Source organism: Mycteria americana, chromosome 8 (genome assembly GCF_035582795.1).
Source record: "Mycteria americana isolate JAX WOST 10 ecotype Jacksonville Zoo and Gardens chromosome 8, USCA_MyAme_1.0, whole genome shotgun sequence".
Taxonomy (NCBI): Eukaryota; Metazoa; Chordata; class Aves; order Ciconiiformes; family Ciconiidae; genus Mycteria; species Mycteria americana.
In genome coordinates this window covers 28459552-28485748 of record NC_134372.1, presented here as the reverse complement: position 1 = coordinate 28485748, position 26197 = coordinate 28459552, and the positions used below count along the sequence as shown (strand labels likewise).

General features: G+C 68.0%; 5 protein-coding genes across 9 annotated transcripts; 3 read left to right on the top strand and 2 right to left on the bottom strand.

Moving 5' to 3' along the window:
- The first annotated feature begins 1023 nt into the window (after window positions 1-1023).
- BCAR1 (BCAR1 scaffold protein, Cas family member) lies at window positions 1024-8328 on the top strand. 3 transcript variants are annotated; one of them, XM_075510492.1, is made up of 7 exons: window positions 1024-1178; window positions 2262-2948; window positions 4260-4421; window positions 4646-4750; window positions 5221-6369; window positions 6601-6690; window positions 7064-8328. In XM_075510492.1, exons 1-7 carry the CDS (start codon window positions 1167-1169, stop codon window positions 7577-7579), a joined length of 2721 nt encoding a protein of 906 aa, XP_075366607.1. In that variant the 5' UTR covers window positions 1024-1166; the 3' UTR covers window positions 7580-8328. The 3 variants fall into 3 exon arrangements, with proteins under 3 accessions (XP_075366607.1, XP_075366608.1, XP_075366606.1); XM_075510493.1 differs by lacking the exon at window positions 1024-1178 and adding an exon at window positions 1657-1784; XM_075510491.1 differs by lacking the exon at window positions 1024-1178 and having other exon boundaries at window positions 2101-2948.
- A 225-nt stretch (window positions 8329-8553) lies between these two features.
- On the bottom strand, window positions 8554-12438 carry LOC142413483 (putative D-lactate dehydrogenase, mitochondrial). Its single transcript, XM_075509669.1, has 10 exons — window positions 12209-12438; window positions 11649-11790; window positions 11407-11548; window positions 10578-10737; window positions 10314-10513; window positions 10107-10235; window positions 9196-9323; window positions 9020-9110; window positions 8828-8939; window positions 8554-8753 (listed from the first exon to the last, which is right to left on the bottom strand). Exons 1-10 carry the CDS (start codon window positions 12421-12423, stop codon window positions 8588-8590), a joined length of 1485 nt encoding a protein of 494 aa, XP_075365784.1. The 5' UTR covers window positions 12424-12438; the 3' UTR covers window positions 8554-8587.
- Window positions 12439-13474: 1036 nt separating this feature from the next.
- Window positions 13475-16054, bottom strand: LOC142413482 (chymotrypsinogen B-like). Of its 2 annotated transcripts, none has more exons than XM_075509667.1 (7): window positions 15985-16054; window positions 15762-15865; window positions 15560-15639; window positions 15368-15446; window positions 14304-14484; window positions 13713-13846; window positions 13475-13636 (listed from the first exon to the last, which is right to left on the bottom strand). In XM_075509667.1, the coding sequence occupies exons 1-7, from the start codon at window positions 16052-16054 to the stop codon at window positions 13475-13477; spliced, it is 810 nt and encodes a 269-aa protein (XP_075365782.1). The 2 variants fall into 2 exon arrangements, with proteins under 2 accessions (XP_075365782.1, XP_075365783.1); XM_075509668.1 differs by having other exon boundaries at window positions 15762-15866; window positions 16004-16054.
- A 1043-nt stretch (window positions 16055-17097) lies between these two features.
- On the top strand, window positions 17098-19683 carry LOC142413481 (chymotrypsinogen B-like). Of its 2 annotated transcripts, none has more exons than XM_075509666.1 (7): window positions 17098-17148; window positions 17286-17390; window positions 17513-17592; window positions 17706-17784; window positions 18668-18848; window positions 19312-19445; window positions 19522-19683. In XM_075509666.1, exons 1-7 carry the CDS (start codon window positions 17098-17100, stop codon window positions 19681-19683), a joined length of 792 nt encoding a protein of 263 aa, XP_075365781.1. The 2 variants fall into 2 exon arrangements, with proteins under 2 accessions (XP_075365781.1, XP_075365780.1); XM_075509665.1 differs by having other exon boundaries at window positions 17098-17167; window positions 17287-17390.
- Window positions 19684-20720: 1037 nt separating this feature from the next.
- Window positions 20721-24711, top strand: LOC142413857 (putative D-lactate dehydrogenase, mitochondrial). Its single transcript, XM_075510489.1, has 10 exons — window positions 20721-20950; window positions 21369-21510; window positions 21611-21752; window positions 22422-22581; window positions 22646-22845; window positions 22924-23052; window positions 23836-23963; window positions 24049-24139; window positions 24220-24331; window positions 24406-24711. The coding sequence occupies exons 1-10, from the start codon at window positions 20736-20738 to the stop codon at window positions 24569-24571; spliced, it is 1485 nt and encodes a 494-aa protein (XP_075366604.1). The 5' UTR covers window positions 20721-20735; the 3' UTR covers window positions 24572-24711.
- Window positions 24712-26197: the final 1486 nt, after the last annotated feature.

Sequence of the window (26197 nt, the reverse complement as noted above, 5' to 3'; positions counted from 1 at the left end):
CCCTAGTGTGCGCTGCCCTTGCACACACGCCTCCCATTGCACACATCACCCCTCCCACCTTACACATCTGTCATACAACCCCTGCCTTACACACCTGTTGCACACTCCCCCTACACACCCATTACACACCTCCTCTTACACAGCCATTGCACCTGCACCCACCCGTTACCTGCCCCTTGTACACCCCCCTTACACACCCCTGCCCATTACACACCCGTTACCTGCCCAGAACACCCCCCAGTTACACACCCGCTGCACACCTGTTGCACACGTGCCTGTTGCACACTTATCACACACACCTCCCCCTGCTACACACCCGTTACACACACCCGTATGTGCCCAAAGCCCATTGCATGCCTGTAACGCACGCCCCTGCCCGTTACACCCCTGTACTGCCCCATTACACCCTTGTAACCCCCCCATTACACTCCCCTGCCCGTTACACCCCTGTAACACTCCTGTTGCACCCCTTGCCCGTTACCCACCTACGACACCCCCATTGCGCCCCCATTCCACACCCATCAGATGCCCACTTACCCCGCTACACCCCCGGTTCTCCCCCACCCCCCCGATATCCCTGTTAGACGCCAAATACACCCCAGTACTCCCCCCCGTGCCTGTTGCAGCCCCTTTGCACACTCGTTACCCTTTGCACGCCCGTTGCAGCCCCGCTACCCTCCGCACCCCCGTTGCAGCCCCGTTGCCCTTTGCACGCCCGTTGCACCCCCGTTACCCTCCGCACCCCCGTTGCAGCCCCCTTACACACCCGTCGCGCCCCCGCTGCACACCCGTCGCACACCGTTTACCCTTCGCACCCCCGTTGCACGCCCGCTGCACCCCCGTTACAGCCCCGTTGCACCCCGGTCGCACCCCCGCAGCACCCCGGCTGCCCCGCGGCGCAGCCCCCGGGCCGGGGCCCCCGGTGCCCCCGGTGCCCCCGGTGCCCGCCGCGGCCCGGCCCCGCCCCGCCCCGCGCAGCCCCGCCCCCCGCCGGGCGGGCGCAGCCAATGGGGGCGGGCGGGGCCGCCGGGCCCGGGCGGGCACGGCGCTGCAATGATCCCTACAGCGCCGCCGCCGCCGCCGCGCCGCCCGCCCGCCCCGCCGCCCCCGGCCCGGCCCCGGCCCCCGGCCGACCGGCGCTAGGGCCGGAGCAGCCCCGCGGGAAGATGAACTACCTGGTGAGCGGCCGCCGCGGGCGGGGGCCGACCGGGGAGGGAGGCGGGGGCGGGGAACCTCCTCGCGGGGCCCGGGGACGCGCGCGGGGACGCGGGACAGGCGCGGCCCCCCCCAGGCAGGACGCGGGGCCCCCCCCAGGCAGGACGCGGGGCCCCGGGGTAACGGTCGCGGGGGGGGGGGGTCTCTCGGCCTTCGCCCCGCCGTGGAGGAGGAGGAGGAGGAGGATGAGGAAGGCCGCAGCCCGGCCCCCCGAGCGCGGACAGGGCCCCCACCCCCCCCCCGCCCCGGGGCGGCCGAGCCCCCTGGCGTGACCTTGGCCCAGCCCCGCCGTGCCGGGGGCGGCGAGGCCTTGCCCCGCGACCCTCCTGCCTGGCGGGCGACGGCGCTCCGGGGCCGCCGGGGAGACCCCACAGGGGCCACCGGCCTCCCTGCCGGGCGGGGCGGGCGCCGGCAGCAGGCAGGGAAAGCCGGCAGCAGCAGGCAGCCACCGCCTCCCTGCCCCGCCGCTGCGGGGGGGCGGGAGAGCCTGCGGGTCCGCTCCCGCCATCCCGGGCGGCGGCGGGAGCCCACGGCCGGCTGCGGCCTGTCCCGCCGCCGCCACGACACCGGTAAGTCCCGGCGGAGGCCCGAGAGCTCCGGCAGGTGCCTCCGTGCCGTGGCCCGGGCGAGACGTCGTGGCACAGCCCGTGTCCGCCGTGGGGATGGCCGGCACCGCGGGCCGGAAGGGGCCTGGGCCCAGCGGCGGCTGGCGTGGGGATGGCTACGGTTACGGCTGACTCACCGCCCTGGCACTTCCTCCCCGGCGGCGGCGGGAAGGGGAGGGAAAGGCAGAGGAGGTCCCCCCGAAAGCGGGGAGGCGGAAGGGCCCGGCCCCTTCCTAGCACCACCTCCGGGAAGGATGGGTGGAACTCCAGCGGGGAAGGAAAAGGCGGCTGGAGCGGGGAGATCCAGCCGGCGGGACCCGCTCGGCAAAGCCCCCGGCCCGCGGGGCTCCGTCCCGGTGCTGGGCACCGTCGTCTGCCGGGATGACTCCCCACGGGCCGGCGGGGCCCGGCTCACCGCACCGGCGCGGGGCTCTCTTGCAGAACGTGCTGGCCAAGGCGCTGTACGACAACGTGGCCGAGTCCCCGGACGAGCTCTCCTTCCGCAAGGGCGACATCATGACGGTGCTGGAACGCAACACCCAGGGGCTGGACGGCTGGTGGCTCTGCTCGCTCCACGGCCGTCAGGGCATCGTCCCTGGGAACCGCCTCAAGATCCTGGTGGGGATGTACGACAAGAAGCAGCAGCAGCAAGCACCTGGCCCGGCACAGGGGCAGGCGCCGCCGCAGCCGCCGGTGCCCCAGCCGGCTCTGCCTTACCACCACCAAGGGGGTTACACCCCGCTGTCGCCCGCCTCGCAGTACACACCCATGCACCCTGCTTACGCCCCCCAAGGGGACAACGTCTACCTGATGCCGGTCCCCAGCAAGGGGCAGCAGGGTCTCTACCCGGGCTCGGCGCCCACCGGACAGTTTCCGCCTGCCCCGGCTAAGCAGCCACCCGCCTACCCGAAGCAGACACCTCCCCATGCCTTCCCCAGCCCCAGCCAGGAGATCTACCAGGTGCCACCCTCCCTGGGCCAAGCGGTGGAGGCGTACCCCGGGGGCTCTGCCAGCCCCCCCCAGGACGTGTACCAGGTTCCTCCCTCGGCCAGTCAGTCTCAAGACATCTACCAGGTGCCCCCATCGTTGGACATGAGAAGCTGGGAAGGGCACAAGCCCCAGGGAAAGGTAGGATGGGGGTCCTGGGGGGTGGCGGCACAGTTGCGGGGTGCTCTGTGGTCCATGGTGCCAGGGCTGTGGGGCTCAGGCTTATCTGCCCGCCACTGTCTCTTGGAGCGGGAAGTCCCTGTGCCCATCGCGGGGGGCGTGTGGGCATCCTTCCCTGCGCCGCTGGCAGGAGCAGGCGCACCGGGGGTGTCCCGGCAGTGGTTGAGGTGCCCCAGTTGGTGTGGGCTACCCAGCTCAGGGCTGGCGCAGTGTTTGGTGCTTGGGTCCTTTTGGTCTCTCATGTGGGCTCTGCTGGTGTCACAAAGGTCATGGCAGCCGTGCCTGGGGTGGGCATGGGGTGCTGGTAACCCAGGAGCTGCTTAGAGATGCCCCTTGGCTGGACCCTGCAACTATGGAGGTAGCTGTGGTACCTGGCGCAGTGCTGAGGTGTTTCCTCCCTCCTGGGAGTGCGGGCAGGGGCAGGCAGCCGGTGCCAGCGTGTCCCAGCCGTGCCAGGGAGTCTGCCAGCACTTGCCAGTTCGGTTTGCCGGTGAGGCAAGGGTGAGCCACCAATCTGTCCCCAACATGGGGATCCCAGTGTGGTGGCCCTGTCTAGGGCAGCCTAACGGTTACATCACGGACACTAGGCTCCTCCTGGCTCTGCCACTTCCCTGGCACGTCATCCCAGTGAAGCGCCTCGCTGGTGCTTTCAGCATCGTGTTTTCCGGGAAGGCTACCCTGACTCACGCCCCTGGGAAGCAGCCACTGGGGGGTGGGTGGGGAGGTGGTGTGTGCCAAATCACAGCCAGGGCACAGGGAGCATCCTAAAAGGGAGGATCAGCCCAGCACCTCTGCTGGTTGCTGGGCCCTTCTTGCCCCCTGGGCAGGGTGCCACGACCCTCTGGGTTTTGTTGTTTGCCGCTCTTGTGTCCCCACGGTATGGCAAGGTGGGCACTAAGCCGCAGGCAGGGATCTGCCAATGCCCGCAGGGTGCTGGCAGATCCCTGCCCTCGGCTCGGTGCCTGAATCGGCTGGTCCCTTCTGCACGCTGCGGCCGTGCAGGCTGGGCTTTGTCTCTCACCGAGGCTCGCTGCTATAAATAACCGGTGATATCATCCCCCGTCCGCGGCGTTGCCGTGAGGAGCGTGCACGCCCGGCCGGGGAGCGCCCTCCCGTGGGCACCAGTTTGCCCGGTGCTGGATGGTCTGGTACGGGATCCGGCACCCATCCACTCTCCAGCCCCATCGCTGGGTTTTGGGGGGGCTGATGTGGGGTGGGGGGCAGGCTGGGGATGCTCGGTGATGCCCACCTCATCCCTTTCCCTCTTGCCAGGTGCTGGTGCCCACCCGCGTGGGGCAAGTGTACATCTACGACTCCCCCAAGGGCGAGCAGGATGCGTACGATTTCCCTCGCCACCTCCACTCTGCTGGCTCCCAGGAGATCTACGATGTGCCACCTGTCAGAGGGGGGGTCCCGAGCCAGTTCAGCCAGGAGGTGAGGCTGGTCAGGGGGCAGGGAGGGGTCGCTGGGTCCACCCCCTGACGTGGGAGATGCTCTGGCACAGCCTGGGATCCCAACCTGGGCAAATTACACCCAAAGTTGGGCATGTTACGGGCCTCAGGGCTTCTTCTGGTGCCTTCATCCTTCCCAGTCAGTCCCTGGGAGGAGGTGGGTGCTCGCACTGCCCCTGACACACCGTCCTGTGTCCCTGCCTCCAGGTCTACGACACCCCCCCCATGGCAGTGAAGGGTCCCAACGGGCAGGACCCAGGGCAGGAGATCTACGATGTGCCCCCCAGCGTGGAGAAGAACCTGCACCAAACTGTAAGCGCTGCTGGGAAGCTCCCAGCTTCTCCATATAAGAAAGACACATTTTACAGTGGGAACAATTGTTCACTGGGACAACCTCCCCACGCACATGGTGGCATCCCTGGCACTGGAGGCTTTCAAGACGTGAGGGGACAGGGTGCTAGATGATCTCATCGAGGGGATGAGCTTGGACCAGATGATCTTTTGAGGTCCCTTCCAACCTGGACTGCTCTAGGATTTTGTGATTCCCACCCCAAAGGGGACACGGGAGACTGGGCGTGCTGTGACAGGGCTGTGCCAGCCTCCCCGGGAACAGGGGTGCCCATGGGGCGCACAGCTGTCCTGGTGCGCACCCAGCACAATCTTGTGCACCCGGGGCTGGCACTTATGCTCACTGCAGCACGGCGCAGCCTGCCTGTGCATGCAGGCGTGATCCGGGCTGGCTCTCCCGGTGATGCTGACAGTGCCTGCTGTTGCCCTTGCAGGTGTACGATGTCCCCCCCTCGGTAAGCAAGGATGTGCCGGATGGCCCGGTGCGGGAGGAGACCTACGATGTGCCCCCCTCCTTTGCCAAGCAGAAAGCCTTCGACCCCTCCCGCCACCCCCTTGTCCTGGCCCAGCAGGAGCCCTACTTGCCGGAGGATGTCTATGACGTGCCACCGACAGCCGGGAAAGGTGCCTCTGAGCCGCCACTCTCCCATGAGATCTACGACGTGCCCCCCAGCCTCAAGAAGCTGGGTGGGTCGGTCTTCCCCTCCCAGGAGGTGTACGACGTGCCCCGGGACCTGCACACCCTGGGCAAGGGCTCCGTGGACACAGAGGGCGAGTACATCTACGACGTCCCGCCGCAAGTGGACCGCGAGGCCAAGGGCGCTGACGCCAAACGCCTCTCGGCCTCCAGCACGGGCAGCACCCGCAGCAACATCTCCACATCCTCGCTGGATGTGGTGCCCGTGAAGGAGCCGGCCAAGGGAGCCGGCAAGGAGTTCTCCCTGGACTTGGATGCTGCCATGGAGACACTGGCCAAGCTCCAGCACGGTGTCGGCGGTGCTGTCTCCTACCTCATGTCCTTCATCGGTGCCAACTGGCGCAGCCCTGAGCACATGGAGGCCAATGCTGCCAGCATCCGCGGGGCAGCCGAGGGTGTCCGGACAGCCCTCCGGGACCTGCTGGAGTTTGCCCGGGGGGCAGTGGGCAATGCTGCCCAGGCCTCCGACCGCTCCCTCTACGCCAAGCTCAGCAAGCAGCTGCAGAAGATGGAGGAGGTCTACCAGGCCCTGGCACGGCACGGCCAAGCGCTGGATGCTTGCCACTGGGCCCCGAGCGCCCTGGCCGGTGGCAAGCCGGGCACGGATGACTTGGAGCACTTTGTCATGCACTCACGCGGCGTCCCCGATGATACCAAGCAGTTGGCCTCCTTCCTGCATGGCAACGCCTCCCTCCTCTTCAAACGGACAAAGCCGGCGGCGGAGAGTGGCGGCCATGGGCCCCCTCACCCCTCCGACAAGGCCAGCAGCATCCAGTCACGGCCCCTGCCCTCCCCACCCAAGCTGCTGGCCCAGGAGTCGCCCGACGGGCCCTATGAGAACAGCGAGAGCGGCTGGATGGAGGATTATGACTACGTCCATCTCCAGGTGGGCGCGGGCAGGGGGGCTGCTCCCCACGGGTGGGTTTTGTGCTGGTGGCTCCCTGGCACAGGGGCATCAGGCAGCTCTGACTGCGGTGGTGCTTCTGCCACCCACATCTGGCTTTTACCCTCCGGCTTGAGGACTGTGGGGACCAGGGATGTCCCAGGGCAGGCAGGGGCTCGCTCCCGAAAAGGCCGGGGTTGCTGACCCCATGTCATGCCCCTTCCTTCCCTGCAGGGCAAGGAGGAGTTTGAGAAGACCCAGAAGGAGCTGCTGGAGAAAGGCAACATCATCCGGCAGAGCAAGGACCAGCTGGAGCACCAGCAGGTAACAAAGCTGGGGTGGGCAAGTGCCCCTGGGCATAGCTCTCAGGGTGGGCAGGGGGCTTTGGGTCCTGCTCTCCTTGTACCCCCCCACTGCCAGTCTGGACCACGGCCCCCTCTCGCGTGGCTGTCCCCGTGGTGGGTTCTGGCTTGCCTCCCAATGCCAATGCTGTGCCAGCAGAGAGGGGCATCGGCACCTTGTCCTGGAGGGGAGCCTGGCGTGACTGTCCTGGGGCTGACGCTGTCCCTTACTGTTTTCCCTGGGGCATAGCTGTCACCCAGGGCTAGTGGCCATGGCCAGCCGTGCTGGTGGCTCCAGGGAGGGGAGCGAGTGCTGGCTCGATGGCCGTCCTGCCTCACACCCGTCCCTCCCACAGCTGAAGCAGTTCGAGCGCCTGGAGCAGGAGGTGACGCGCCCCATCGACAATGACCTGTCCAACTGGAGCCCCCCCCAGCACTACGGCCTGGCACGGGGTGGTGGGATCCTGTGTCCTGCTGACCGCCAGCTCCTCCTCTTCTACCTGGAGCAGTGCGAGGCCAACCTCACCACGCTCACCAATGCCGTCGACGCCTTCTTCACCGCCGTCAGCACCAACCAACCCCCCAAGATCTTTGTGGCCCACAGCAAGTTCGTCATCCTCAGTGCCCACAAGCTCGTCTTCATTGGGGACACGCTGTCCCGCCAGGCCAAGGCCCAGGATGTCCAGCACAAGGTGATGCACTACAGCAACCTCCTCTGTGAGATGCTCAAAGAGATCGTGGTGACCACCAAGGCAGCCGCCCTCCACTACCCTTCTCCCGCCGCCTCTAAGGACATGGTGGAGCGTGTCAAGGACCTTGCCAACAGCACACAGCAGTTCAGGATGGTGCTGGGCCAGCTGGCGGCCATGTGATGGTCCCAGGCTGCTGTCCCCTTCCCATGGCCCCTACCCTGTCCCCAGACATGCATCCCCCTCCACAAGAGCCCTCTTTGCCTGGTGTAAGCGGACATGTACATAGAGACTCCCACGCTCACCAGGGGCCTAGGGTGGTGGAGGGGTGAGGGGGTAGAGGGCTGAGGGGCTGCAGCCATCATCCCCCTTCCTCTTCTTCCTCCCTCTGGCCAGAGGCCAGGATTGGTTTCGGAGCTGTGCCGGTGATGAAGCAAAGTGGGGAGGTGGATTCGTGCTTGCTCCCTCCCCACTGTCCTCTCTCCGTACAAAACTGGCGTGTGTTCCTGGCTGGGAGGCAGGATCCCTGTTGAATTAAGACAGGGATGTGCCTGGCAATTTGGGGTGATGCTGTGGCTGCTCCCCTCTTAGGGGGGCTCCTGAGTGGTCTCCAGTGGATTTTAATGGTGTGGAAGCTGCTCCTCACAGTGGGACAGCCTCTGTTGGGGAGCAGTGTGGGAGGGATGGGATGTGCTGTCCCCCTGTGTGCTGGGGGCTGTGGATAAGGGTCCGCAGGGGGGTAAGGGGGGATGGGGGGCTGGGGGCAGGAAGGGTCTGACCTGTACCAGCTGTAACTGAAACGCGAACCAAAATTGGTGCCTTTTGAACACAGGGGAAGCTTCCGCTGGTTCCCGGAGCTACGGAGTCACAGCCCCCCGAAACTCAGCCCCCTGCCTCCCAGCAGCATAAAGATTTGCCTAGAAACCCCCCCAGCTCCTGGGTGTCTGCGTGTGCCTACTCTGGGGAGCAACTCCATGGGAAGGGAGCTGGGGTGTCCTCTCCCCACAAAAGACATCACAGTGCAGGGAGGGTGTGGGTGCAGAGGGACCTAGTGGGGGTCCCTGACCCACAGTTGTGGGGATGGGCATGTTTGGGGCAACAGGGAGGGTGGCAGCACAGGGCAGCGGGGCCACCCCAGCCTTGACGCCGGGGGGCTGCCATCCCCCCACTGCCTGGGTGCCGGGGGTCCCCTCAGAGCACCTTGCCGGGGTTCATGAGGTTGTGGGGGTCCAGCGCGGCCTTGATGCGGCGCAGGGTGTCCAACCCCTCCTGGCCCAGCTCCTCCAGCAGCAGCGCCCGCTTGCCCAGCCCCACGCCGTGCTCCCCGGTGCAGGTGCCCCCTGCAGCCAGCGCCCGCCTGTGGGACAGGGGGGTCAGGGGATGGCACGGGGTCATCTGTCCCCATCCCCCCCGGGGGGTCCTCGTCCCCACCTGCCCAGGCGCTGGGTGAAGGCATGGACACGCTGGGCCTCAGCCGGGTCCTGGGGGTCGAAGACGAGGAGGCAGTGGAAGTTGCCATCGCCCACGTGTCCCACCATGGGGCCTGCAGGGCTGCAGGTCAAGCGGGGAGGCCGGCGGCCCCTCAACCAACCCCCCTGCCCCAGGGGCAGCGGCCCCGCTGACCGGTGAGGCCGGAGTCCTGCAGGTCCCGCTTGGTCTCCACCACCACGTCGGGCAGGCGGGAGATGGGCACGCAGACGTCCGTGGAGTAGCCCTGGGCCGGGCAGGGCAGAGCCGTGGCGCCTGCAGCTCCATGGGGCACTGCCACCATCATCCCCGCGCCCATGCCTGTCCCTCACCTGGCAGCCGGGCCGCAGGGCCAGGGCGGCATACCAGGCGCTGTGGCGCATGGCCCAGAGCTGCCCACGCTGCTCCGGCTCCTCCGCCCAGGCGAGGCCGGAGCCACCGTTCAGCCGCACGATCTCCTCTGCCGGCGGCCGGGAGCCCTGGGACGGGGCCAGGCCGGGACCCGCAGCAGCCCCGGGCACCCGGCCCTCGCCCTGGGACCCCCAGTCCCCATCCTGGGTATCCATCCCACACCCCAGGACACCCCTGGTCCTCCTGACCCTGGGCGCCTGTCCCTTGCCCTGGGCCCCTCAGCAGACCCCCAAGCCCACGCACCCATCCCTCACCCTCGTGACACCCCCCACTCCCCCCCCCGGTTCCCCAGTCCCCATCCTGGGCCCCCATCCCTGGTCCCCCTGTCCCTTGTCCTGCGCACCCATCCCCAAGACCCCCAGACCCTCAGCCCTGCAGTCCCCAGCTCTGGGCACCTGTCCCTCGCCCTGGTGACCCTGAGGTTCCCCCAGTCAATGGCCCTGAGCACCCATCCCTCATTCAAAGACACCACAGGTCCCCCTGTCCCCTGTCCCTGGGCACCCATCCCATACCCCAGAGCCACATCATGGCCCTCCAACACCATCCCTCACCCCAGGACACCCCTGGCCCCCCTTTCCATAGGCAGCCATCCCTTGCCCTGGTAAGACCCTGGCCCCCCAGCTCTGGGCACCCATCCCTCACCCTGGTGACCCTCCAGGTACTCCAGATCCTGTTCTTGGGCACCTGTCCTTCACCCCAGGACACCTCTGGTCGCCCGTCACCTGTCCTTGGGCACCTGTCTCTCACCCCTGGGTGCCCACCATGGTCCCAAGGCCCAGGCACACTGTCCCCAACCCCAGTCAGCCCGTCCCCGTGCTGGCACCATCCCTACCCGCCTGCCGCTGCTGCTCGGCCAGGCCGTGCCGGGAGCCATGGAGCTCCAGGAGGAGCGTGGCCGCTGCTGGCAGCTCCAGCCCGCTGAAGCGGCCGCAGGCACCCGCCATCACCTCGTCCAGGAACTCTGGGTGGGAGGAGGCGGTGCTGAGCCCCGCCACCAGCCCCTGGCCCCCTGGCCCCACTGCCAGCCCCCAGCACTCACCCATGCGGGCCACGGGCACAGCGGCCTGCAGCACCTGGACGGTGCAGGCCACGGCCGCCTGCACGCTGGGGAAGGTGGCGGTGGTGGCAGCGGTGGCCTCGGGCAGGGGGTGCAGGCGCAGCGTGGCCTGGGTCAGGAAGCCCAGGGTGCCCTCAGAGCCCACGAAGAGCGAGGTCAGGTCGTAGCCGGCTGCCCGCTTCCTGCGTGGGGCCGGTGAGCGGGTGCCTGCATGGCCCCAGCCCAGCCCGGACCCCCGGTGCCCACCTGGCCTGGCGCCCGGGGCCTGCGGTGTGGAGCAGGCGCCCGTCGGGCAGCACCACACGCAAGTTGAGCACGTTGGGCCGCATGGTGCCATAGCGCACCGCGTTGGTGCCCGAGGCGCCTGTGGCTGCCATGCCGCACAGCGAGGCGTCCGCGCCGGGGTCTGCGGGCAGGGGATGGGGACAGGATGGGCGGGTGGCGCGGGGACAGGGCCAGGGGACGTCCCCATGGGACCTCGTGCCATGCCTGGCAGGCACCCCGGGAGCCTGGCCCCGCGGCAGCCCCAGTACACCTGGGGACTATGGGGACCCCAGTACCCCCGTACCTTGGGACCACAGCGGGCACATGGGCACCCCCAGCACCTCTGGGACGACAGCATTCCCAGTCCCATGAGGACCCCAGCACCCCTGGGACCATGGCAACGCCAGCCCCATGGGGACCCCTCTCACACCCCTGGGACCATGGCACACCCAAGGTCACACACACACACACACACCCCCACACACCCCCCCCAGCACCTCTGGGACCCCAGCACCGCAGCCCCATGGGCTCCCCAGCAACCCCTGGGCAAACCCCTGGGCATCAGCACTGGGACCATGACACCCCCAGCCCCCAGGGGACCCCAGCACTATTGCGACCACAGCACCCCCAGCCCCATGAGCACCCCTGCTACACCCCTGGGACCACGGCACACTTGGCCGTATGGGCACTTGCAGCACCCCCAGTGCTCCCAGCACCCCCAGCCCACAGGTGTCCCCAGCACCACCACTTCTGCCACCCCCAGTCCCGGGGTCCCCCCAGCTTCTCCCCAGTGCCCCAGCGCCCACGGTACCGACGGGGAACCAGAGCCCCGTGCCACGCAGGTGGCTGTTGAGGGCCTTGCGGGTGACGCCAGGCTCCACCACCACCGAGAAGTCCTCGAGGCTCAGCTCCACGATGGCGTCCATGCGGCTCAGGTCGAAGCAGACGCCACCCTGGCACAGGGGCACCGGAGGGGCTGGTCACGGCCAGGCACCGAGAGCCCCCGGGCAGGGGCCGTGCAGGGAGTGCCGGGGGTGCCGGGGGGGCCTGTACCTGCACGGCGTTGACGCCGCCCTCGAGGCCGGTGCCGGTGCCGAAGGGCACCATGGGCACGCGACAGCGGTAGCAGAGCGCAGCCAGCTCCTGCACCTGCCCCACCGCCCGGGGCCACACCACGGCGTCCGGGGGGGCGCAGCTGGGGGACAGGGCGGCACCGCTGCCCCACGGACCTCCCCCTCCCCGAGACCCTTCCCCTCCCCAGCCTCTTCCCCTATCCCATGACCCTTCCCCTCTGCAGGCCCTTTTCCTGCCCAGACCCTTCCCTTCTCCATGCCCCTTCCTCTCCCATGCCCCCTCCCTTCACCATGGCCCTTCCCCTCCGCAGACCCTTTCCTTGCCCACACCCTTCCCCTCGCCATGGCCCTTCCCATCCCCAGGACCCTTTCCCTCCCCAGGACCCTTCCCCTCCCCATGGCCCTTCCCCTCTCCAGATCCTTCCTCTCCCCAGACCCTTCCTCTCCCATGCCCCTTCCCTTCCCCATGACCCTCCCCTCCCCAGACCCTTCCTCTCCCCAGGACTCTTCCCCCCAGGGGTCGCAGCCCCAGGTACCCACGCGTGCATGGATTCATCATGGCCGTGCTGCTCGCGCACCGCCATGGCCGTGGAGACGTTGTTACCCCCGACCACGGCCCTCAGGGCCTCCACGAAGTCGGGGGGAAGTGGGCACTGCGGGGGGGGGAGGCAGGGCGAGGGCACCGTCAGGGCGGGGGCGGGAGGGTTCAGTCTGGGGGCCATGGCTCTGGGACCCTCACCCGCAGCCAAGGGCATGGGGCCACACCGGGAGCCCTGGCCCTCAGTGCCCCCCCCGTCCCTCCGTGCCCCACAGGAGCCCCGTGCCCCCATCCAGCCCCACCTTGGAGCAGCAGCTCCGGCGCCCCAGGCCCCCCCCGAGCCCCAGCACCCGCCGCAGAGCCATGCTGGGGACAGCCAGCACCCGGCCAGGGCCAGGACCAGGACGCTGCCCCCCCCCCCTTCCCATCCCCTCCCGCTGCCACCGGCACCGTCACGTTAAGGTGGCTCCGGCTGACGGGCCGCGGGGCTGGGACAAGCGTCCCCTCCCAGCCGGGGGGCCCTGTACCGCCAGCCCTCTTGACGGGGGTCCCCGTGCTCGGCCAGGTGTCCCCACATCTCAGCAGGTGTCTCCACGCCTGACCATGGCCCCACATGTCCAGCCAGGTGCCCCCACACCCCCCCACGTGTCCTCACACCAGGCCCTGTGCTCCCATGTCTGGCCAGGTGTCCCACTCCCCAGCCACGTGTCCCCATGGGAGCCCACAGACTCCCACACCTGGCCTTGTGTCCCCACACCTGGTGTACAGCTGGGTGTCCCCGAGCCTGCTCAGGTGTCCCTGCACCTGGACGTGTGCCCCTGCCTGGCTCAAGTGTCCCCAGGGGAGGCCACATGTCCCCAGGCCTCCTGCCCTCCTTGGCCAGGGGTCCCTAAGCCCAGACAGGTGTCCCCGTGCATGGTCTCAGTCCCTGCGCTCGGCCATGTGTCCCCACACCTGGCCAGGGGTCCTTGACCCCATGGGAGGCCACACATCCCCAAGTGCCTCCAGCCTTCCTGGCCAGGTGTCTCCGTGCCCAGACGGGTGTCCGCATGCCCCCCCAGCCTCATGTCCCCGTGACCAGCCAGGTGACCCCGTGCCTCCAGCCGTGCCAGCCAGCTGTGTCCCCATGCCTGGAGAAGTGTCCCTGCAACCACCACGTGCCCGGCCATGTGTCCCCCAGCCGTCCGGCTGCCCCACGCCCCCCCTCCTGCCCGTCCCGGTGCCAGGGAAGAGGCAGCGTGGTGGGGGGCAGCGCTTTATTGCCGGCCTCAGTTGGCCGCCAGGATGGAGTTGATCCAGTTGCGGAGCATGGTGACGCGAGCGTAGACGCCGGGCATGTTGGGGTCGCAGGTGCTGCTGCCCCAGGAGACGATGCCCACCAGGGTCCAGGCGCCGTCCTTCTGGCACACCAGCGGGCCCCCGGAGTCGCCCTGCGGGCAGCGGGTGAGCGCAGGGGCTGGGGGCCGGGGGGGAGCCGGGTGGCGGGGGGGGCCCGGGGACACCTACCATACAGGAGGAGGCGCCGTCGGCGCCGGCGCACACCATCACGTTGGCGATGCGGTACCCCCAGTACTGCTTGCACTGCGCGTTGGTGAGCAGGGGCAGGGCCACCTGCTGCAGCACCGCTGGCGTCTCCGAGGCTGCGGGCAAGCGGGGCAGTGTCAGCGCCAGGGACGGGGACAGGAAGGGGAATGGGGACAGGGCTTGGGACGGGGATGGGGATTGGGATGTGGACAGGTATGAGGAGGAGGACAAGGCCGGGGATTGGGATGGGAGTGGAGATGAGGACAGGAATGGGCCAGGGTTGTGGACTGGGGATGTGGATGAGGAAAGGGATGGGGATGAGGATGGGGATGAGGAGGGAGACAGGGATAAGGATGGGGACAGGGATGAGCATGGGGATGAGAACAGGGATGGGGATGGGATGGCATGGGATAGTGATGGGGGATTGGGATGGGGATGAGGAAGGGAACAGGGATGAAGACAGGGATGGGGATGAGGATGAGGATGAGGATGAGGATGAGGATGAGGACGAGGACGAGGATGAGGACAAGGACGGGGATGGGGATGGGGACGGGGACAAGGAAGGTGCAGTACCATTGGGGTCCGTGAGCCCCCAGCCGGTGGTGACGCAGGTCATGCCCCCCGGGAAGTCATCGGTGGCCTGGGGCAGGCAGACAGGGGACACGCGGGCCGACAGCCGTGCCGGGGTGGCCAGTTTGAGCAGCGTGATGTCGTCGCGGATGGTCAGCATGTTGAACTTGGGGTTCTTGAAGACCTGGAGCAGGCAGCACGGCTCCCAGCGCCCGCACCTCCAGCCAGGGCGCCGGGCACCAGGAGCTCCACAGGGAATGACGGCGACCCCAGGGACTGATGAGGACCCTGGGGAATGGCCCTGTGGGTCCCAGGCTGACAGGGTCCCTGGGGTGCAGATCCCAACCCCTGGGGCACAGGGCAGCAGAGTCACAGCGGGGACTCATGGGGACCCAGGGAGCAGACTCCAAGTCCTGGGCTGATGGGGACCCAGGGAGCAAACCCCAGCCCCGGGGGCAGATGGGTGGCAGGGACACCCTAGGGACCAAGGATGCCAACAGGGATGAGGGACACCAAAAGGGACCTAGGGGGACCCCGGGGGAAGCAAACCCCAACTCCCCAGCTGAGGCGTACCCACGGAGCAGGCGACAACCCCAGGTACCGATGGGTGCCAGGGACCAGGGAGCAGGGGCCAGGCCCCAATGCTCAGGGCAATGGGGCCACCAATGGGCCCATGTCCCACCCACGGTTGCTGCTGGCCGGGGACCTTGGGGCTGCTCGGGACCTCACAGGGCCGACCCCAGCCCAGGGGCACTGGGGAGCAGGGACACCCCAGGTCACATCACCCACAGGGACTAATAGGGAAACTGGGGACATAACCCCCATCCCTTGGGGGTCCTGGGGATGGGGTCCCGACTCCCAGGATGAGAGGGAACAGAGACTCCCTGGGGGACCCAAGCCCAGGGATGTGGGGCACCATGGACACCCCAGGGGACCTGCCTCTCAGGATAAGGGGACCAGGGACCTCCTGGGGCCCCAACCCCCAGGACAAGGGGGACCCGGACCAACAGGGCTCCCTGTGGTGGCCGTGGGACCCCACAGGCACACGGACCCCGCGCTGGCGGTACCTTCTCGATGGCCAGCTTCTGCTCATCACCGGAGGGCAAGTCCTGGTCGTATGCACCCACCACCACAATGTCAGTGGTCCTGGGCACAGGCAGGCGCTGAGCACCGGGCACTGGCGCGGGGATAGGGTGTTCCTTGGGCACCCCGTGCCCGTGCCCAGCCCCAGGCCAGACGGCAGTAGAGCCGGTGCCTACCTGACACCGCAGTGGGCAGCGGTGACCACCCAGTTCTCGCTGATCAGCGACCCGCCACAGAAGTGGAAGCCGTTGCGGTGCTGGCAGGGAGAGCGGCCGTCAGCACCCGGCACTGCTGGCACCACCGCCGGGGTGCTCTGTGCCTGGCCCCTGCCCCGGCACCCAGCACAGCACCCGCCCTGGCCCCACCGTGGGCACTCACCTGGAGGGAGACCTGCCATGGCCAGGACCCCGGCACCGCCGGCTCCCCGTTGACGATGCGGTTGTAGCCACGGATGACAGGCGTGATGGCGGGCACACCACAGCCTGTGGGGCACAGGCAGCCGTGGGATGGGGGTTCTGGCTGCCCCGGCGCCGTGCCCCCCCATCGCTGCCGCCCCCCCCAGTGCTGAGCCCACCCCACCGAGCCCCGCAGCCCCACGCACTTGCCAGGGAGAGGGTGGCATGGGCAGAGCCCGCCAGCGCCAAGCAGCTCAGCAGCCACAGCAGAGCCATTGCCTTCGTGGGGACAGACCCTGCCTGGGGCTCGGCACCTCTTATACCTGCCCCTGGGCATGGTCCTGCCACTGGACTTGCCGCTGCGGCCTTGGCAGATAGCATGGCACCCAGCACAGCACCTGGACAGGGCCTGGGAACGTGGCACCTGGAGCTGGTGGCCTTGGCCAGGTCTGTGGGACGGCACTGGTGGTGTTTGAGTGCTGGTTTCAGTGTGCTCCTTGGCCTGGTGCATGGGGCGGGGCTATCACCAGGTCACGGGGTGGTTGAGGCTGAAAAGGACCTTGGAGCTCACCTGGTTCAGCCCCAGCACCCAGTGACCATGTCCAGGTGGCTTCTGAGTATCTCCATGGATGGAGACTCCACAGCCACTGGGAGCAACCTGTGCCAGTGCTCGGTCACCCCACAGTGAAAACGTGTCTCCTGATAATCAGAGGAACCCTGCTGCCTGTCAGGTTGTCCCCTCACCTCTGCTCCTGGCACTGGGCACTAGTGGAAAGAGCCTAGCTCTGTCCCATTGCACCCTCCCCCCATTTCCATCAGAGATGCTCCTGTCTCTTCCATATCTCACTGGACTCTCTCCAGTATGTCCCTGTCCCTATTGTACTGGGCAGCCCAGCACTGGACCCAGCACTCCAGGGGTGGCCTCCCCCCTCCCTAGTGCTGAGCAGCAGGGGTAGGGTCCCTCCCTTCACGTGCCGGCAATGCTCTGCCTTCTGTGGCCACGGCTGCGATGAGGGGCCAAGGCTGGTGCCTGGGCAATCTGGTGCCCACCAGCACCTGGGGTTTGGTCTGCAGAGCTCTTCCCAGCTGGTCCCCAGGCTGGGGCACGGAGTCCCTACCTCTTTCCTGGGGCCAGGCTCCCAGGGCACCCAGGGGCTGGGCGATGGCCATGGTGCCAGGGCTGGCACTGTTCCAGTGGAGCCGAGCTGGGTGCCATGCTATCTGCCAAGGCCGCAGCGGCAAGTCCAGTGGCAGGACCATGCCCAGGGGCAGGTATAAGAGGTGCCGAGCCCCAGGCAGGGTCTGTCCCCACGAAGGCAATGGCTCTGCTGTGGCTGCTGAGCTGCTTGGCGCTGGCGGGCTCTGCCCATGCCACCCTCTCCCTGGCAAGTGCGTGGGGCTGCGGGGCTCGGTGGGGTGGGCTCAGCACTGGGGGGGGCGGCAGCGATGGGGGGGCACGGCGCCGGGGCAGCCAGAACCCCCATCCCACGGCTGCCTGTGCCCCACAGGCTGTGGTGTGCCCGCCATCACGCCTGTCATCCGTGGCTACAACCGCATCGTCAACGGGGAGCCGGCGGTGCCGGGGTCCTGGCCATGGCAGGTCTCCCTCCAGGTGAGTGCCCACGGTGGGGCCAGGGCGGGTGCTGTGCTGGGTGCCGGGGCAGGGGCCAGGCACAGAGCACCCCGGCGGTGGTGCCAGCAGTGCCGGGTGCTGACGGCCGCTCTCCCTGCCAGCACCGCAACGGCTTCCACTTCTGTGGCGGGTCGCTGATCAGCGAGAACTGGGTGGTCACCGCTGCCCACTGCGGTGTCAGGTAGGCACCGGCTCTACTGCCGTCTGGCCTGGGGCTGGGCACGGGCACGGGGTGCCCAAGGAACACCCTATCCCCGCGCCAGTGCCCGGTGCTCAGCGCCTGCCTGTGCCCAGGACCACTGACATTGTGGTGGTGGGTGCATACGACCAGGACTTGCCCTCCGGTGATGAGCAGAAGCTGGCCATCGAGAAGGTACCGCCAGCGCGGGGTCCGTGTGCCTGTGGGGTCCCACGGCCACCACAGGGAGCCCTGTTGGTCCGGGTCCCCCTTGTCCTGGGGGTTGGGGCCCCAGGAGGTCCCTGGTCCCCTTATCCTGAGAGGCAGGTCCCCTGGGGTGTCCATGGTGCCCCACATCCCTGGGCTTGGGTCCCCCAGGGAGTCTCTGTTCCCTCTCATCCTGGGAGTCGGGACCCCATCCCCAGGACCCCCAAGGGATGGGGGTTATGTCCCCAGTTTCCCTATTAGTCCCTGTGGGTGATGTGACCTGGGGTGTCCCTGCTCCCCAGTGCCCCTGGGCTGGGGTCGGCCCTGTGAGGTCCCGAGCAGCCCCAAGGTCCCCGGCCAGCAGCAACCGTGGGTGGGACATGGGCCCATTGGTGGCCCCATTGCCCTGAGCATTGGGGCCTGGCCCCTGCTCCCTGGTCCCTGGCACCCATCGGTACCTGGGGTTGTCGCCTGCTCCGTGGGTACGCCTCAGCTGGGGAGTTGGGGTTTGCTTCCCCCGGGGTCCCCCTAGGTCCCTTTTGGTGTCCCTCATCCCTGTTGGCATCCTTGGTCCCTAGGGTGTCCCTGCCACCCATCTGCCCCCGGGGCTGGGGTTTGCTCCCTGGGTCCCCATCAGCCCAGGACTTGGAGTCTGCTCCCTGGGTCCCCATGAGTCCCCGCTGTGACTCTGCTGCCCTGTGCCCCAGGGGTTGGGATCTGCACCCCAGGGACCCTGTCAGCCTGGGACCCACAGGGCCATTCCCCAGGGTCCTCATCAGTCCCTGGGGTCGCCGTCATTCCCTGTGGAGCTCCTGGTGCCCGGCGCCCTGGCTGGAGGTGCGGGCGCTGGGAGCCGTGCTGCCTGCTCCAGGTCTTCAAGAACCCCAAGTTCAACATGCTGACCATCCGCGACGACATCACGCTGCTCAAACTGGCCACCCCGGCACGGCTGTCGGCCCGCGTGTCCCCTGTCTGCCTGCCCCAGGCCACCGATGACTTCCCGGGGGGCATGACCTGCGTCACCACCGGCTGGGGGCTCACGGACCCCAATGGTACTGCACCTTCCTTGTCCCCGTCCCCATCCCCATCCCCGTCCTTGTCCTCATCCTCGTCCTCGTCCTCATCCTCATCCTCATCCTCATCCTCATCCTCATCCTCATCCCCATCCCTGTCTTCATCCCTGTTCCCTTCCTCATCCCCATCCCAATCCCCCATCACTATCCCATGCCATCCCATCCCCATCCCTGTTCTCATCCCCATGCTCATCCCTGTCCCCATCCTTATCCCTGTCTCCCTCCTCATCCCCATCCTCATCCCCATCCCTTTCCTCATCCACATCCCCAGTCCACAACCCTGGCCCATTCCTGTCCTCATCTCCACTCCCATCCCAATCCCCGGCCTTGTCCTCCTCCTCATACCTGTCCACATCCCAATCCCCATCCCCGTCCCAAGCCCTGTCCCCATTCCCCTTCCTGTCCCCGTCCCTGGCGCTGACACTGCCCCGCTTGCCCGCAGCCTCGGAGACGCCAGCGGTGCTGCAGCAGGTGGCCCTGCCCCTGCTCACCAACGCGCAGTGCAAGCAGTACTGGGGGTACCGCATCGCCAACGTGATGGTGTGCGCCGGCGCCGACGGCGCCTCCTCCTGTATGGTAGGTGTCCCCGGGCCCCCCCCGCCACCCGGCTCCCCCCCGGCCCCCAGCCCCTGCGCTCACCCGCTGCCCGCAGGGCGACTCCGGGGGCCCGCTGGTGTGCCAGAAGGACGGCGCCTGGACCCTGGTGGGCATCGTCTCCTGGGGCAGCAGCACCTGCGACCCCAACATGCCCGGCGTCTACGCTCGCGTCACTATGCTCCGCAACTGGATCAACTCCATCCTGGCGGCCAACTGAGGCCGGCAATAAAGCGCTGCCCCCCACCACGCTGCCTCTTCCCTGGCACCGGGACGGGCAGGAGGGGGGGCGTGGGGCAGCCGGACGGCTGGGGGACACATGGCCGGGCACGTGGTGGTTGCAGGGACACTTCTCCAGGCATGAGGACACAGCTGGCTGGCACGGCTGGAGGCACGGGGTCACCTGGCTGGTCACGGGGACATGAGGCTGGGGGGGCATGCGGACACCCGTCTGGGCACGGAGACACCTGGCCAGGAAGGCTGGAGGCACTTGGGGATGTGTGGCCTCCCATGGGGTCAAGGACCCCTGGCCAGGTGTGGGGACACATGGCCGAGCGCAGGGACTGAGACCATGCACGGGGACACCTGTCTGGGCTTAGGGACCCCTGGCCAAGGAGGGCAGGAGGCCTGGGGACATGTGGCCTCCCCTGGGGACACTTGAGCCAGGCAGGGGCACACGTCCAGGTGCAGGGACACCTGAGCAGGCTCGGGGACACCCAGCTGTACACCAGGTGTGGGGACACAAGGCCAGGTGTGGGAGTCTGTGGGCTCCCATGGGGACACGTGGCTGGGGAGTGGGACACCTGGCCAGACATGGGAGCACAGGGCCTGGTGTGAGGACACGTGGGGGGGTGTGGGGGCACCTGGCTGGACATGTGGGGCCATGGTCAGGCGTGGAGACACCTGCTGAGATGTGGGGACACCTGGCCGAGCACGGGGACCCCCGTCAAGAGGGCTGGCGGTACAGGGCCCCCCGGCTGGGAGGGGACGCTTGTCCCAGCCCCGCGGCCCGTCAGCCGGAGCCACCTTAACGTGACGGTGCCGGTGGCAGCGGGAGGGGATGGGAAGGGGGGGGGGGGCAGCGTCCTGGTCCTGGCCCTGGCCGGGTGCTGGCTGTCCCCAGCATGGCTCTGCGGCGGGTGCTGGGGCTCGGGGGGGGCCTGGGGCGCCGGAGCTGCTGCTCCAAGGTGGGGCTGGATGGGGGCACGGGGCTCCTGTGGGGCACGGAGGGACGGGGGGGGCACTGAGGGCCAGGGCTCCCGGTGTGGCCCCATGCCCTTGGCTGCGGGTGAGGGTCCCAGAGCCATGGCCCCCAGACTGAACCCTCCCGCCCCCGCCCTGACGGTGCCCTCGCCCTGCCTCCCCCCCCCGCAGTGCCCACTTCCCCCCGACTTCGTGGAGGCCCTGAGGGCCGTGGTCGGGGGTAACAACGTCTCCACGGCCATGGCGGTGCGCGAGCAGCACGGCCATGATGAATCCATGCACGCGTGGGTACCTGGGGCTGCGACCCCTGGGGGGAAGAGTCCTGGGGAGAGGAAGGGTCTGGGGAGGGGAGGGTCATGGGGAAGGGAAGGGGCATGGGAGAGGAAGGGTCTGGGGAGAGGAAGGATCTGGAGAGGGGAAGGGCCATGGGGAGGGGAAGGGTCCTGGGGAGGGAAAGGGTCCTGGGGATGGGAAGGGCCATGGCGAGGGGAAGGGTGTGGGCAAGGAAAGGGTCTGCGGAGGGGAAGGGCCATGGTGAAGGGAGGGGGCATGGGAGAGGAAGGGGCATGGAGAAGGGAAGGGTCTGGGCAGGAAAAGGGCCTGCAGAGGGGAAGGGTCATGGGATAGGGGAAGAGGCTGGGGAGGGGAAGGGTCTCGGGGAGGGGGAGGTCCGTGGGGCAGCGGTGCCGCCCTGTCCCCCAGCTGCGCCCCCCCGGACGCCGTGGTGTGGCCCCGGGCGGTGGGGCAGGTGCAGGAGCTGGCTGCGCTCTGCTACCGCTGTCGCGTGCCCATGGTGCCCTTCGGCACCGGCACCGGCCTCGAGGGCGGCGTCAACGCCGTGCAGGTACAGGCCCCCCCGGCACCCCCGGCACTCCCTGCACGGCCCCTGCCCGGGGGCTCTCGGTGCCTGGCCGTGACCAGCCCCTCCGGTGCCCCTGTGCCAGGGTGGCGTCTGCTTCGACCTGAGCCGCATGGACGCCATCGTGGAGCTGAGCCTCGAGGACTTCTCGGTGGTGGTGGAGCCTGGCGTCACCCGCAAGGCCCTCAACAGCCACCTGCGTGGCACGGGGCTCTGGTTCCCCGTCGGTACCGTGGGCGCTGGGGCACTGGGGAGAAGCTGGGGGGACCCCGGGACTGGGGGTGGCAGAAGTGGTGGTGCTGGGGACACCTGTGGGCTGGGGGTGCTGGGAGCACTGGGGGTGCTGCAAGTGCCCATACGGCCAAGTGTGCCGTGGTCCCAGGGGTGTAGCAGGGGTGCTCATGGGGCTGGGGGTGCTGTGGTCGCAATAGTGCTGGGGTCCCCTGGGGGCTGGGGGTGTCATGGTCCCAGTGCTGATGCCCAGGGGTTTGCCCAGGGGTTGCTGGGGAGCCCATGGGGCTGCGGTGCTGGGGTCCCAGAGGTGCTGGGGGGGGTGTGTGCGGGTGTGTGTGTGTGTGTGTGACCTTGGGTGTGCCATGGTCCCAGGGGTGTGAGAGGGGTCCCCATGGGGCTGGCGTTGCCATGGTCCCAGGGGTGCTGGGGTCCTCATGGGACTGGGAATGCTGTCGTCCCAGAGGTGCTGGGGGTGCCCATGTGCCCGCTGTGGTCCCAAGGTACGGGGGTACTGGGGTCCCCATAGTCCCCAGGTGTACTGGGGCTGCCGCGGGGCCAGGCTCCCGGGGTGCCTGCCAGGCATGGCACGAGGTCCCATGGGGACGTCCCCTGGCCCTGTCCCCGCGCCACCCGCCCATCCTGTCCCCATCCCCTGCCCGCAGACCCCGGCGCGGACGCCTCGCTGTGCGGCATGGCAGCCACAGGCGCCTCGGGCACCAACGCGGTGCGCTATGGCACCATGCGGCCCAACGTGCTCAACTTGCGTGTGGTGCTGCCCGACGGGCGCCTGCTCCACACCGCAGGCCCCGGGCGCCAGGCCAGGTGGGCACCGGGGGTCCGGGCTGGGCTGGGGCCATGCAGGCACCCGCTCACCGGCCCCACGCAGGAAGCGGGCAGCCGGCTACGACCTGACCTCGCTCTTCGTGGGCTCTGAGGGCACCCTGGGCTTCCTGACCCAGGCCACGCTGCGCCTGCACCCCCTGCCCGAGGCCACCGCTGCCACCACCGCCACCTTCCCCAGCGTGCAGGCGGCCGTGGCCTGCACCGTCCAGGTGCTGCAGGCCGCTGTGCCCGTGGCCCGCATGGGTGAGTGCTGGGGGCTGGCAGTGGGGCCAGGGGGCCAGGGGCTGGTGGCGGGGCTCAGCACCGCCTCCTCCCACCCAGAGTTCCTGGACGAGGTGATGGCGGGTGCCTGCGGCCGCTTCAGCGGGCTGGAGCTGCCAGCGGCGGCCACGCTCCTCCTGGAGCTCCATGGCTCCCGGCACGGCCTGGCCGAGCAGCAGCGGCAGGCGGGTAGGGATGGTGCCAGCACGGGGACGGGCTGACTGGGGTTGGGGACAGTGTGCCTGGGCCTTGGGACCATGGTGGGCACCCAGGGGTGAGAGACAGGTGCCCAAGGACAGGTGACGGGCGACCAGAGGTGTCCTGGGGTGAAGGACAGGTGCCCAAGAACAGGATCTGGAGTACCTGGAGGGTCACCAGGGTGAGGGATGGGTGCCCAGAGCTGGGGGGCCAGGGTCTTACCAGGGCAAGGGATGGCTGCCTATGGAAAGGGGGGCCAGGGGTGTCCTGGGGTGAGGGATGGTGTTGGAGGGCCATGATGTGGCTCTGGGGTATGGGATGGGTGCCCAGGGACAGGGGACAGGGGGACCTGTGGTGTCTTTGAATGAGGGATGGGTGCTCAGGGCCATTGACTGGGGGAACCTCAGGGTCACCAGGGCGAGGGACAGGTGCCCAGAGCTGGGGACTGCAGGGCTGAGGGTCTGGGGGTCTTGGGGATGGGTGCGCAGGACAAGGGACAGGGGGACCAGGGATGGGGGCCCAGGATGGGGACTGGGGAACCGGGGGGGGGAGTGGGGGGTGTCACGAGGGTGAGGGATGGGTGCGTGGGCTTGGGGGTCTGCTGAGGGGCCCAGGGCAAGGGACAGGCGCCCAGGGTCAGGAGGACCAGGGGTGTCCTGGGGTGTGGGATGGATACCCAGGATGGGGACTGGGGGTCCCAGGGCGAGGGCCGGGTGCCCGGGGCTGCTGCGGGTCCCGGCCTGGCCCCGTCCCAGGGCTCCCGGCCGCCGGCAGAGGAGATCGTGCGGCTGAACGGTGGCTCCGGCCTCGCCTGGGCGGAGGAGCCGGAGCAGCGTGGGCAGCTCTGGGCCATGCGCCACAGCGCCTGGTATGCCGCCCTGGCCCTGCGGCCCGGCTGCCAGGTGAGGGACAGGCATGGGCGCGGGGATGATGGTGGCAGTGCCCCATGGAGCTGCAGGCGCCACGGCTCTGCCCTGCCCGGCCCAGGGCTACTCCACGGACGTCTGCGTGCCCATCTCCCGCCTGCCCGACGTGGTGGTGGAGACCAAGCGGGACCTGCAGGACTCCGGCCTCACCGGTCAGCGGGGCCGCTGCCCCTGGGGCAGGGGGGTTGGTTGAGGGGCCGCCGGCCTCCCCGCTTGACCTGCAGCCCTGCAGGCCCCATGGTGGGACACGTGGGCGATGGCAACTTCCACTGCCTCCTCGTCTTCGACCCCCAGGACCCGGCTGAGGCCCAGCGTGTCCATGCCTTCACCCAGCGCCTGGGCAGGTGGGGACGAGGACCCCCCGGGGGGGATGGGGACAGATGACCCCGTGCCATCCCCTGACCCCCCTGTCCCACAGGCGGGCGCTGGCTGCAGGGGGCACCTGCACCGGGGAGCACGGCGTGGGGCTGGGCAAGCGGGCGCTGCTGCTGGAGGAGCTGGGCCAGGAGGGGTTGGACACCCTGCGCCGCATCAAGGCCGCGCTGGACCCCCACAACCTCATGAACCCCGGCAAGGTGCTCTGAGGGGACCCCCGGCACCCAGGCAGTGGGGGGATGGCAGCCCCCCGGCGTCAAGGCTGGGGTGGCCCCGCTGCCCTGTGCTGCCACCCTCCCTGTTGCCCCAAACATGCCCATCCCCACAACTGTGGGTTGGGGATCTCCAACCCCCCCAATAAACCCCTTTGCACCCACAGCCTCCATGCGCCGTGATGTCTTTTGTAGGGACATACACCCCAGCCCCTCCCCAGGGGTCCCTGTCCCAAGCAGTGCACACACAGACACCCACAGGGCAGGGGAACCGGGGGGACCCACTTTAGACACCTCCCCAGAGCTGCGGTGCCGGTGGTGCAGGGCTGGGAGCCCTCTGGGACGTGCCAAGCACCACCTTGGCCATCTCCACACCAAGGTGGACATGGCAAAGGGGCACCAGCATGGGTGGGGAGCTCCGGCCCCCTGCAGGCATCGCCTGCTTCACCAAGAAAGCCAGTGAAATAAAATAACAGTGAATATTTTATTGAACATTGTTTTAATACCATATCAAAACACCTTGACTAATGAAGGAAGCTCCCCCCAAGCTCTGAACTCAGTTTTTTCCCCCCGTTTTTTTTTTAATATATAAATACAGAAAGGTTTCCTGCAGGGGCACGGCCACCGGCAGGGGAGGTCTCACCAACAAAAACACGCCCGCCGCACCAGGAGGGGATGGGGATGGGCTGGTGGGGGTCACTGCCATGAAACAACTCCGTCTTGGCACCTCCAGCAAAGCCACCCCCACGGCCAGGGGCATCCGAGGGGCCATTGGGGGCCTTCCCCCATACCCTCCTCGAAAGGGTTTGACTCAAAGGCAATGGAAAGAAAGGGGGGGGAGCGATTTTGGCAAGAAGAGCCCGGTGGGGGGAGCGGTGGGAGGGGGCGGCAGGGATGCTGCGGCTCTCCAGTCTCTGAGTGGTTATAGCTGAGTTAAAGAGTGACCAGTCTGTAAACATCATCGGGGCAGGGAAGCTCAAATCGAAGAACACGCCAGTCAACACGAAGCTTCAGTTGTGGGTTTGGTTTTTTTTTTGTTGGTTTTCTCTTTTTTTTTCTTCTTTTTTTTCCTTTTTTTCTTTTTTTTTCTCGTTGTAAACACTTGAAAGACGAACCCCTGTGGCTCGGCAGGGGGGAGCAGTGGCCCCGCTCCCGGCGTGGGGCAGAGTCCCCGTCTCACGCTGCCGGGGCCAGGGTGGAGATCTCCAAAAGGGAGATGGGAGAGAGGAGAAAATTCCCATTTAGTCAGTGCAAAAAAACCGAGCAGAGCCCCCGGGCAAGTCCGGGCGGGAGGTGGGGGGGTTGCCGGTGAGAAATGCCACGTGCTCCGTTTGGCCGGCTGTCCCCCGGCAGCTTTCCCCTTTGTTTTGGGGAGAAAAGCCAAACATCATGGCAGGGTTTCGGCCGAGGGCGTCCCCGGGGCCTCCCTGGCAGGCACAGCTCTCCTGGTGACCAGCGGCTGTGGAGGGGAGAGCGGGTCGCTCCGCTTTTCTCACACTGTCTTCTCCTGGATGTTGCTTTTTTTTTTTAAATCTTTTAAATTAAAAAACAAAAAAAACCCCAAAACAACAAAACAAATAAAAATAATAAAATAAAATTTAAAAAAATCGCCATTGTCCCAAG